The sequence below is a fragment of the Physella acuta genome, unplaced genomic scaffold (genome assembly GCF_028476545.2).
Source record: "Physella acuta isolate Inbredline_101_S28 unplaced genomic scaffold, ASM2847654v3 ptg000357l, whole genome shotgun sequence".
NCBI lineage: Eukaryota > Metazoa > Mollusca > Gastropoda > Physidae > Physella > Physella acuta.
The window spans coordinates 1,082,947-1,095,626 of NW_026731876.1; the positions used below are offsets into that span (position 1 = coordinate 1,082,947).

A 12,680-nucleotide genomic window follows, 5' to 3' on the forward strand; every position below is an offset into this window, starting at 1 on the left:
TACCCAATGTCCAATCCTGCTATCCTAAAGCCTGGCCAAACACCCACTTACATGGTGACTGACAAGAGAAATCAACGATTATTAAACTAGCACAGCTAGAGCCATAGTGAGCACAGCTAGAGACCTAGTGAGCACAGCTAGAGAGTGAGCACAGCTATAGACCTAGTGAGCACAGCTAGAGACCTAGTGAGCACAGCTAGAGACCTAGTGAGCACAGCTAGAGACCTAGTGAGCACAGCTAGAGACCTAGTGAGCACCTGTTGAGCCCTGATGACTGTGTAATACAGAAAGAATGACTAAGTTACCCAGCACACACAAGAAAAAGACTTGCTTATGGTGCAAAAATTTTATTTACAACTCACATTTTGTAGAACATCACAGAGTCGGATATTTGTACACTATTTTTTAGTTCAAAGGTCATACTCATCACAAGGTCATTTATTTATAGATGGCCATAACATAAAATTCTATTCCAAGCACAGCTAGTTACCAACACCAAAAAATAAAACAAGAACAAACTATGCCATTTTGTACACATCAACACACCAGGACTTACAGCATCAACACACCAGGACTTACAGCATCAACACACCAGGACTTACAGCATCAACACACCAGGACTTACAGCATCAACACACCAGGACTTACAGCATCAACACACCAGGACTTACAGCATCAACACACCAGGACTTACAGCATCAACACACCAGGACTTACAGCATCAACACACCAGGACTTACAACATCAACACACCAGGACTTACAGCATCAACACACCAGGACTTACAGCATCAACACACTTGGACTATCATCAGCCGATGGACCCACACATACAACAGGTAATGACCTACTACAGCTTGTTATCTACAGCTCTAAACTAACTCAGTCACAACAGACACATTTGGCAACCCAACAGTTTTTATGTGTGGACCAATTGATAACGTGTCTCAGTTGTCTAGAGACAAACTGGCAATGTTGGGTTCACTCCCTTCTTCAGCAACCTCACACCCCCCCCCCAACATACAGCCTACATCCCCCCAACATACAGCCTACACCCCTACATATTGCCTACACCCCATCTTGGTGCCTACATGATGCTAGTCTAGAGGTGGGGGTGCCTGTAACAAGTGGCCAGATAAACTTTTGCTGTTTTTAACTTTGTGAATGGCTGTCTGGAGATCAGACATGTTCATCTTGCGCAGTTCACTGGCGTCACCACCATCCCTGGGGGAGACAAATCAGTTGGGTCAATTAAGTGGGGCAGGGGGGGGGTATGTTGGTGGGGCAGGTTGTAGAGGTTAGGTCGGGGGGGGGGGGGGCATGTGGTGGGGGTAGGTTAGGGGGGCAGTTTGTAGAGGTTAGGTCGGGGGGGGGGCATGTGGTGGGGGTAGGTTAGGGGGGCAGTTTGTAGAGGTTAGGTCGGGGGGGGGGGGGCATGTGGTGGGGGTAGGTTAGGGGGGGGGGCAGGTTGTAGAGGGTAGGTTGGGGGGGAGGGCATGTGGTGGGGGTAGGTTAGGGGGGGGCAGGTTGTAGAGGGTAGGTTGGGGGGGGGGGCATGTGGTGGGGGTAGGTTAGGGGGGGGGGCAGGTTGTAGAGGGTAGGTTGGGGGGGAGGGCATGTGGTGGGGGTAGGTTAGGGGGGGGGGGCAGGTTGTAGAGGGTAGGTTGAGGGGAGGGCATGTGGTGGGGGTAGGTTAGGGGGGGCAGGTTGTAGAGGGTAGGTTGGGGGGGAGGGCATGTGGTGGGGGTAGGTTAGGGGGGGGGGCAGGTTGTAGAGGGTAGGTTGGGGGGGGGCAGGTGGTGGGGGTAGGTTAGGGGGGGGGGGCAGGTTGTAGAGGGTAGGTTGAGGGGAGGGCATGTGGTGGGGGTAGGTTAGGGGGGGCAGGTTGTAGAGGGTAGGTTGGGGGGGGGAGGGCATGTGGTGGGGGTAGGTTAGGGGGGGGCAGGTGGTGGGGGTAGGTTAGGGGGGGGGGGCAGGTTGTAGAGGGTAGGTTGGGGGGGGGGGGGCAGGTGGTGGGGGTAGGTTAGGGGGGGGGCAGGTTGTAGAGGGTAGGTTGGGGGGGGGCAGGTGGTGGGGGTAGGTTAGGGGGGGGGCAGGTTGTAGAGGGTAGGTTGGGGGGGGGGGCAGGTGGTGGGGGTAGGTTAGGGGGGGGGGGCAGGTTGTAGAGGGTAGGTTGGGGGGAGGGCATGTGGTGGGGGTAGGTTAGGGGGGGGCAGTTTGTAGGGGGTAGGTTTGGGGGGAGGTGGGGGGGACAGGTGGTGGGGGGGACAGGTGGGGGGACAACAGGTGGTGGGGGTAGGGGCAGGTGGTTTAATTAATCTTTTTAAAATTAACAAAAGATTTTTAATCTTGCACTAATACAAGGCCCTTACTCTCAGATATAAAAGATGTCATTAGCTTTGTTTCTATTTTTCTGTGCTCTATTTGTTGTTTACTCTTTATTATTAAACACTTTAAATTAATGTAATCGCACACCTTGTGTCATATACAAAGCCCTAAGATTTGACACCTCTCGGTACAAGCTTTCACAGATACTTCAAGAGTACTCAGGACTGACTAGCAGAGACTAGTCAGGCTTTTCTACAAATTATGGACAGTCTACGTTTTTAAATAGGATTATTTAAAGATTTATTTTAAATTGAAAGAATCCAAAGTAAAAAAAATTCATAAAAAAACGTTTTAATAACAAGCTTTTAAGTACTAATGCACTAAAAAGTAGAAAATAAATTATACACTACTATTAAATAACTATAAAGAAAAGCGTGGGTGTCTTCCTTAACATTAGTAAAGGTATCCAATAGATACTAAAGTGACCCACGCTTTTCTTTATAGTTATTTAATAGTAGTGTATAATTTATTTTCTACTTTTTAGTGCATTAGTACTTAAAAGCTTGTTATTAAAACGTTTTTTTATGAATTTTTTTTGAGTACTTTACATGTTTTATTTACAATAGAGTTACATGACTAAAAACCATTGCGCGCCTACTGAACGTGATGGCGCAGCCATTGAACCTGATTGCGCAGCTATTGAACGTGATGACGCGTGTGGTGTGGTTGGATAGACATCCCTACTAATTCGGTCCAAATATTAATTAATTTATAAAAAATTAATTAGGCATCCAATTAAGTCAAATTTAATTTCAGATTGCATGGCCTTCATGTCTTGACCCATGTGCCAACTTTGAATCGTATCGGTCAAGTAGAACTGTCAGAATTTTCGCTCCGGCGTTTCGCTCTAGACAGATAGACAGACAGACAGACAGACAGAGGAAGTGAGTTAAATAAAAGCTTGTAAAAAGGACTGACCGTGTGCTACTCTGAACAAACTCGTGGACAACAGAAACTGCTGCAGCACGACATGCCTCCCTGAGATCACTGCCTGACAAGCCCTCTGAGAGCTGACTCAATTGGCTGAAGTTCAAATCTTCTGTCTGAAAGTGGTCAGGGGGTTAGACAGGTGACACAGGTACAGACAGGTGTGTGGTACAGACAGGTGTGTGGTACAGACAGACAGGTGTATGGTACAGACAGGTGTATGGTACAGACAGGTGTATGGTACAGACAGGTGTATGGTACAGACAGGCAGGTGTATGGTACAGACAGACAGGTGTATGGTACAGACAAGTGTATGGTACAGACAGGTGTATGGTACAGACAGGTGTATGGTACAGACAGGTGTATGGTACAGACAGGTGTATGGTACAGACAGACTGGTGTATGGTACAGACAGGTGTATGGTACAGACAGACAGGTGTATGGTACAGACAGACAGGTGTATGGTACAGACAAGTGTATGGTACAGACAGGTGTATGGTACAGACAGGTGTATGGTACAGACAGGTGTATGGTACAGACAGGTGTATGGTACAGACAGACAGGTGTATGGTACAGACAGGTGTATGGTACAGACAGGTGTATGGTACAGACAGGTGTGTGGTACAGACAGGTGTATGGTACAGACAGGTGTGTGGTACAGACAGGTGTATGGTACAGACAGACAGGTGTATGGTACAGACAGGTGTATGGTACAGACAGACAGGTGTATGGTACAGACAGACAGGTGTATGGTACAGACAGGTGTATGGTACAGACAGGTGTGTGGTACAGACAGGTGTATGGTACAGACAGGTGAATGGTACAGACAGACAGGTGTATGGTACAGACAGGTGTATGGTACAGACAGACAGGTGTATGGTACAGACAGGTGTATGGTACAGACAGGTGTATGGTACAGACAGACAGGTGTATGGTACAGACAGACAGGTGTATGGTACAGACAGGTGTATGGTACAGACAGACAGGTGTATGGTACAGACAGGTGTATGGTACAGACAGACAGGTGTATGGTACAGACAGACAGGTGTATGGTACAGACAGACAGGTGTATGGTACAGACAGGTGTATGGTACAGACAGACAGGTGTATGGTACAGACAGACAGGTGTATGGTACAGACAGGTGTGTGGTACAGACAGGTGTGTGGTACAGACAGACAGGTGTATGGTACAGACAGACAGGTGTATGGTACAGACAGACAGGTGTATGGTACAGACAGGTGTATGGTACAGACAGGTGTGTGGTATAGACAGACAGGTGTATGGTACAGACAGGTGTGTGGTACAGACAGACAGGTGTATGGTACAGACAGGTGTGTGGTACAGACAGGTGTATGGTACAGACAGACAGGTGTATGGTACAGACAGGTGTGTGGTACAGACAGGTGTATGGTACAGACAGGTGTATGGTACAGACAGGTGTATGGTACAGACAGGTGTATGGTACAGACAGACAGGTGTATGGAAGGAATTTTTTTTTTAGAAAATGTGCAATTAATTCAGTTTATAAGTACAATCAATCAAAAGTTACCTCCTCATGTTCTAATATTAGCTCTAGTATAGCCTCTCTCTGATCCTTGTTCTGTAGAATAAGAGCTTGATTATGTTACATTGTGCTACCAAACCAAACATGTGACACAATAAGCATACACAATAAGAGTAAACGATAAGAGTACAAAATGAGAGTACACATTGAGCTTACACAATAAGCATACACAACAGAAAGACAAACACGCATGTTAATCCATTTCTACACTAACAATACAATTAAACTTACACCTGCATTTAACTCACTGATCTTACTTACTTACTTAAACATAATAGTGACAGAACTTAACTAACATAATAGTGACATAACTTACTGGCATACCAACGTAGAACTGACTGGGCATACGGCGTAGAATGGCAGCATCAACATCCTGTGGCCTGTTGGTGGCGCCCATGACCATAACGCGGACAGTGGGATCAGTGGTCAGTCCATCCCACAGACTCATGAACTGGGTCTTCATCATGGCCGTGGCTTCATGGTCAGTGGAGGACCTGGACCTCAGGAAGGAATCTGGGGAGCACAACCATAAGGTGAGTCAGTCAGCACAACCATAAGGTGAGTCAGCACAACCATAAGGTGAGTCAGTCAGCACAACCATAAGGTGAGTCAGCACAACCATAAGGTGAGTCAGTCAGCACAACCATAAGGTGAGTCAGTCAGCACAACCATAAGGTGAGTCAGTCAGCACAACCATAAGGTGAGTCAGCACAACCATAAGGTGAGTCAGTCAGCACAACCATAAGGTGAGTCAGCACAACCATAAGGTGAGTCAGTCAGCACAACCATAAGGTGAGTCAGTCAGCACAACCATAAGGTGAGTCAGTCAGCACAACCATAAGGTGAGTCAGCACAACCATAAGGTGAGTCAGTCAGCACAACCATAAGGTGAGTCAGTCAGCACAACCATAAGGTGAGTCAGTCAGCACAACCATAAGGTGAGTCAGTCAGCACAACCATAAGGTGAGTCAGCACAACCATAAGGTGAGTCAGCACAACCATAAGGTGAGTCAGTCAGCACAACCATAAGGTGAGTCAGCACAACCATAAGGTGAGTCAGTCAGCACAACCATAAGGTGAGTCAGTCAGCACAACCATAAGGTGAGTCAGTCAGCACAACCATAAGGTGAGTCAGCACAACCATAAGGTGAGTCAGTCAGCACAACCATAAGGTGAGTCAGCACAACCATAAGGTGAGTCAGTCAGCACAACCATAAGGTGAGTCAGCACAACCATAAGGTGAGTCAGTCAGCACAACCATAAGGTGAGTCAGTCAGCACAACCATAAGGTGAGTCAGTCAGCACAACCATAAGGTGAGTCAGCACAACCATAAGGTGAGTCAGTCAGCACAACCACAAGGTGAGTCAGTCAGCACAACCATAAGGTGAGTCAGTCAGCACAACCATAAGGTGAGTCAGTCAGCACAACCATAAGGTGAGTCAGCACAACCATAAGGTGTCAGTCAGCACAACCATAAGGTGAGTCAGCACAACCATAAGGTGAGTCAGTCAGCACAACCATAAGGTGAGTCAGTCAGCACAACCATAAGGTGAGTCAGTCAGCACAACCATAAGGTGAGTCAGCACAACCATAAGGTGAGTCAGTCAGCACAACCATAAGGTGAGTCAGTCAGCACAACCATAAGGTGAGTCAGCACAACCATAAGGTGAGTCAGCACAACCATAAGGTGAGTCAGTCAGCACAACCATAAGGTGAGTCAGCACAACCATAAGGTGAGTCAGTCAGCACAACCACAAGGTGAGTCAGTAAGCACAACCATAAGGTGAGTCAGCACAACCATAAGGTGAGTCAGTCAGCACAACCATAAGGTGAGTCAGTCAGCACAACCATAAGGTGAGTCAGTCAGCACAACCACAAGGTGAGTCAGCACAACCACAAGGTGAGTCAGTCAGCACAACCATAAGGTGAGTCAGTCAGCACAACCATAAGGTGAGTCAGCACAACCATAAGGTGAGTCAGTCAGCACAACCATAAGGTGAGTCAGCACAACCATAAGGTGAGTCAGTCAGCACAACCATAAGGTGAGTCAGCACAACCATAAGGTGAGTCAGCACAACCATACGGTGAGTCAGTCAGCACAACCATAAGGTGAGTCAGTCAGCACAACCATAAGGTGAGTCAGTCAGCACAACCATAAGGTGAGTCAGTCAGCACAACTATAAGGTGAGTCAGTCAGCACAACCATAAGGTGAGTCAGTCAGCACAACCACAAGGTGAGTCAGTCAGCACAACCACAAGGTGAGTCAGTCAGCACAACCATAAGGTGAGTCAGTCAGCACAACCATAAGGTGAGTCAGTCAGCACAACCATAAGGTGAGTCAGTCAGCACAACCATAAGGTGAGTCAGTCAGCACAACCATAAGGTGAGTCAGTCAGCACAACCATAAGGTGAGTCAGCACAACCATAAGGTGAGTCAGCACAACCACAAGGTGAGTCAGCACAACAACAAGGTGAGTCAGTACAACCATAAGGTGAGTCAGCACAACCACAAGGTGAGTCAGCACAACAACAAGGTGAGTCAGTACAACCATAAGGTGAGTCAGCACAACCATAAGGTGAGTCAGTCAGCACAACTATAAGGTGAGTCAGCACAACCATAAGGTGAGTCAGTCAGCACAACCATAAGGTGAGTCAGCACAACCATAAGGTGAGTCAGTCAGCACAACCATAAGGTGAGTCAGCACAACCACAAGGTGAGTCAGCACAACAACAAGGTGAGTCAGCACAACCATAAGGTGAGTCAGCACAACCATAAGGTGAGTCAGTCAGCACAACCACAAGGTGAGTCAGCACAACCATAAGGTGAGTCAGTCAGCACAACAACAAGGTGAGTCAGCACAACCATAAGGTGAGCCAGCACACCAAAACTAAAAAACAAAGACCTACCAATTTAACAAGGGTAAAACTAAAAACAAAGACCTACCAATTTAACAAGGGTAAAACTAAAAACAAAGACCTACCAATTTAACAAGGGTAAAACTAAAAAACAAAGACCTACCAATTTAACAAGGGTAAAACTAAAAACTAAGACCTACCAATTTAACAAGGGTAAAACTAAAAACTAAGACCTACCAATTTAACAAGGGTAAAACTAAAAACTAAGACCTACCAATTTAACAAGGGTAAAACTAAAAACTAAGACCTACCAATTTAACAAGGGTAAAACTAAAAACTAAGACCTACCAATTTAACAAGGGTAAAACTAAAAACTAAGACCTACCAATTTAACAAGGGTAAAACTAAAAACTAAGACCTACCAATTTAACAAGGGTAAAACTAAAAACTAAGACCTACCAATTTAACAAGGGTAAAACTAAAAACTAAGACCTACCGATTTAACAAGGGTAAAACTAAAAAGTAAGACCTACCAATTTAACAAGGGTAAAACTAAAAACTAAGACCTACTAATTTAACAAGGGTAAAACTAAAAACTAAGACCTACCAATTTAACAAGGGTAAAACTAAAAACTAAGACCTACCAATTTAACAAGGGTAAAACTAAAAACAAAGACCTACCAATTTAACAAGCGTAAAACTAAAAACAAAGACCTACCAATTTAACAAGGGTAAAACTAAAAACTAAGACCTACCAATTTAACAAGGGTAAAACTAAAAACTAAGACCTACCAATTTAACAAGGGTAAAACTAAAAACTAAGACCTACCAATTTAACAAGCGTAAAACTAAAAACAAAGACCTACCAATTTAACAAGGGTAAAACTAAAAAACAAAGACCTACCAATTTAACAAGGGTAAAACTAAAAACTAAGACCTACCAATTTAACAAGGGTAAAACTAAAAACTAAGACCTACCAATTTAACAAGCGTAAAACTAAAAACAAAGACCTACCAATTTAACAAGGGTAAAACTAAAAACTAAGACCTACCAATTTAACAAGCGTAAAACTAAAAACAAAGACCTACCAATTTAACAAGCGTAAAACTAAAAACTAAGACCTACCAATTTAACAAGCGTAAAACTAAAAACTAAGACCTACCAATTTAACAAGCGTAAAACTAAAAAACAAAGACCTACCAATTTAACAAGCGTAAAACTAAAAAACAAAGACCTACCAATTTAACAAGCGTAAAACTAAAAAACAAAGACCTACCAATTTAACAAGGGTAAAACTAAAAACTAAGACCTACCAATTTAACAAGCGTAAAACTAAAAAACAAAGACCTACCAATTTAACAAGCGTAAAACTAAAAAACAAAGACCTACCAATTTAACAAGCGTAAAACTAAAAAACTAAGACCTACCAATGGACACAACCGAGAATAGCCTATAAGTTATTCAAGAGGCCCTTTAAATATTTTAAAATCATGCACAGGGTAATTAAAGTCAATATAAAATCCTGAATGTTAGGTTTTTTTTGGACAATAAAAAAGAGTGGATGTATTTGACGTTTTAGTATTTTGGTAATTAAACACTATTTTAAAAAAAGGCAAAAGCAGTTTGGTTTAACGTGGTAATGGTGACATCCTGCTATTCGATAGGCTAGCAGAAATTTTATTATACAAAATGTAAAGCAAAAATAACAGAACTAAGTCTTGTGGTTTAAAATAACATTATGTTATTTAAAAACTTTTATTATAAATAGAAATGTAGCCTTAAATTTAAAAAAATATTTTCAAGTTCTCTGGATTTGCAACTTTTATAACATTGCTTCTAAAAAATATTAAATAATTATTTTTAGGCTCAAGTTTGTAGCTATTATTATTTTTATGGCCACTATGAAGTAAAAATATATAAAAAAATTTTTTTATCCATGTCAGCATTATGATAGAAGGATTCTTGTCAACTTGCTGGTGTCCATTTAAAAGGGTAAGCTAAAAAAAAACCTATTAATTTAACAAGGGTAACTAAAAAAAAAAAATTAACAACTTAATAAGGGTAAAAAACAAACAGAACCTACCAATTTCATCAATGAAGATTATTGTTGGTTGAAGTTTGATAGCCTGGATGGAGGAAAGGGAAGTAAGCAAGTATCACATAGAGTTTTAAACATGAATAGTAACTTTTGGCTTTCCCAGTCAATTTTGATGCTGGTATTGACACAATCTCACCCCCCTCCCCCCTCCACACATCCTCTAACAGTGACACAGACACAAAGACAGCTTTAGTCTAGTCCCACAGGCTACATTGTGTGACACAAACATTGGTTATAACTACACTGGATTATGTTACATTGTGCTACCAAACCAAACATGTGACACAAACATTGGTTACAACTGCACTGGATTATGTTACATTGTGCTACCAAACCAAACATGTGACACAAACATTGGTTACAACTACACTGGATTATGTTACATTGTGCTACCAAACCAAACATGTGACACAAACATTGGTAACAACTACGCTGGATTATGTTACATTGTGCTACCAAACCAAACATGTGACACAAACATTGGTTACAACTACGCTGGATTATGTTACATTGTGCTACCAAACCAAACATGTGACACAAACATTGGTTACAACTACACTGGATTATGTTACATTGTGCTACCAAACCAAACATGTGACAAACATTGGTAACAACTACGCTGGATTATGTTACATTGTGCTACCAAACAAAACATGTGACACAAACATTGGTAACAACTACACTGGATTATGTTACATTGTGCTACCAAACTAAACAAGGGACACATGTTCCACCAAAAAGTTGTCTAGCAACAACTAGCCACAGGTCAAGAACTAACCAAAGAGAAGACGGCCTCTGCTCTCTTCTGAGACTCTCCATACCACTTGTCCACCAGAGTTGATACTTGCAAGTTGATAAAACGTGCACCTGTTGATTGTTGAAACCACAGGTTAAAATACATTCAGCAGGGGTTGTGAAAAGCATTTTATGTTAGTATCTTAAAGGTGGTGATATTATATCAGTAGTGGGTTGTACAAGATTTGTATGGTGATATTATATCATGTTGCAGACCAGGACTACGATGTTGCCGTCCGGTTGCTTAGTCGCCGGCCGAATACGTTGCTGACACTGGCTCGGGCACTAGCCAATAAGGCCGTCGTTGTCTAGGGGTATTTAATTATTCTACCCGAGTCAGCTACAGTGAAGTAATCAACGGAACAGGAGACCTTCTTAGTTTATGCTGTTTATTAATGTGCTGAATGCCTGTTCTGCTGAGCGAGGCTTCCCCTAACCGCTAACGTCGGGAGCGCTTGTGCGAGAGAGAGAGAGAGACTAACTAACCTGCCTGTATTTATACCCCTGTCTTAACCCCCTAGCTGTTCCCACGGGACAATGAGCTCAGAACATGTGACCTAACAAATTATCCCCCCTGGCGCTAACAACCCTGGCTACTGGTCAGTATAAAGACTACTATTGTCCTGTCAGAGCGGTCAGTCTCCTTTGAACGTGTCACCTACTGTCCATCCCTACTGTGTACCCTGTAATTATCTAGTGAATAGGTGTTTGTGGAATTCTGACCTAACATACTCCCCCATACCCAGAGCAAATTGGGCTTTGCACTATTTGCCTAAAACTAGATACTAAACTACTATTTTAACTTTTGCCTTCGCCCAGCAGATGATATATACATATAACTAAAATGTGTATACATACATTACAATATACATAATAATATATAATGCATATATAGGAAAAAAATATTAAAGAAAACAAACAAAACAAGCAAAGCTTAAAACATAATCTACAACAGCAATTAGCACATTTGATGAAAAATTTAAAAAAAAAAAGAAATATATAGTCTATATATATATATGTTGCAACCAACGTTCAATAGCTCATGCACCCACTCATTCACGCAAAATTTAACTTTTTGGAGCCAAGTAGAACAATTATAAAATTTCAAGTGTGCTTGCATGCTTTTTGTTTCTATTGCTATTAGTGATAACACATAGCGAGTCTAGCACTCACGCTTTCAAAATCCACCCCCTAGTACTCATTCTCTCTATTCCCTTGATAGCATGTCCGCTACTATATTATCTTTTCCTGGTATATGCTCTATAGTAAACTTAAATTCTTGTAACAATAGAGACCATCGAGTTAATCTAGAGTTGCTGTAACTACAGTTATTTAAATACTTCAAAGCTCGTTGGTCCGTTTGGAGTGTAAAGTGTACGTTGTTTAAGTACAGTGCTAACTTCCCCACTGCCCAGATAATGGCCAAACATTCCCTCTCAATTGTTGAGTACCTCGTCTCACGCGGTAGCAACTTCCTGCTGACATATTTGACGGGCCGCAGCACCCCCTCTTTAGCCTGCAGTAGCACTGCGCCGATGCCGCGTGCTGAGGCGTCCGTCCTGAGTATGAACGGTTGGGTAATATCGGGCAGGACAAGGACAGGCTCTGAGTTTAAGTGCTCCTGTATCAGCCCAAGAGCCCTGTTGCACTCCTCTGTCCAAGCAACTCTCTCTGGTTTATCCCCCGCCAAAAGATTAGTCAATACACCCTTAAGATTGCTAAAGTTGGGGATAAATGTAGACTTTTCTGAGGTGCCATTACTCCACTTCCCCCTATATGACCAAGGAAACTTACCTGCTCAAATCCTAGTTCTACGTTTGACGGTTTTGTCATAATACTCTTTGTATTTTTCTTTACTCATTTCTGTAATTCTCGTGGCGTACCTACACGCAGACTGTAATTTTTGTTTTAAGTCAAGTAGGTGGTCGTATGCTAACCCAGTCTTACAGTCTCTAGTTCCTTCGCCTGTAAAAATGGACTTAAGTATGTTCATAGGTCCCCTAACTTTTCTACCGAACATGAGTTCGAAGGGTGAATAGCCAGTGATTT

At 42.9% G+C, this 12,680-nt stretch overlaps 1 protein-coding gene across 2 annotated transcripts in view; it reads right to left on the bottom strand.

The window, feature by feature from the left end:
- Positions 1-331: 331 nt before the first annotated feature.
- Positions 332-12,680, bottom strand: part of LOC131941330 (outer mitochondrial transmembrane helix translocase) — a 32,066-nt gene continuing 19,717 nt past the window's right edge. For both annotated transcript variants that reach the window (XM_059300539.1, XM_059300540.1), the window contains exons 5-10: positions 10,615-10,703; positions 9,822-9,864; positions 5,196-5,392; positions 4,865-4,915; positions 3,306-3,430; positions 332-1,223 (exon numbers count right to left, since the gene is read on the bottom strand). In XM_059300539.1, coding sequence (XP_059156522.1) covers positions 1,097-1,223; positions 3,306-3,430; positions 4,865-4,915; positions 5,196-5,392; positions 9,822-9,864; positions 10,615-10,703 — 632 coding nt within the window. In that variant the 3' untranslated portion in view covers positions 332-1,096. The remainder of the gene's footprint in view (positions 1,224-3,305; positions 3,431-4,864; positions 4,916-5,195; positions 5,393-9,821; positions 9,865-10,614; positions 10,704-12,680) is intronic.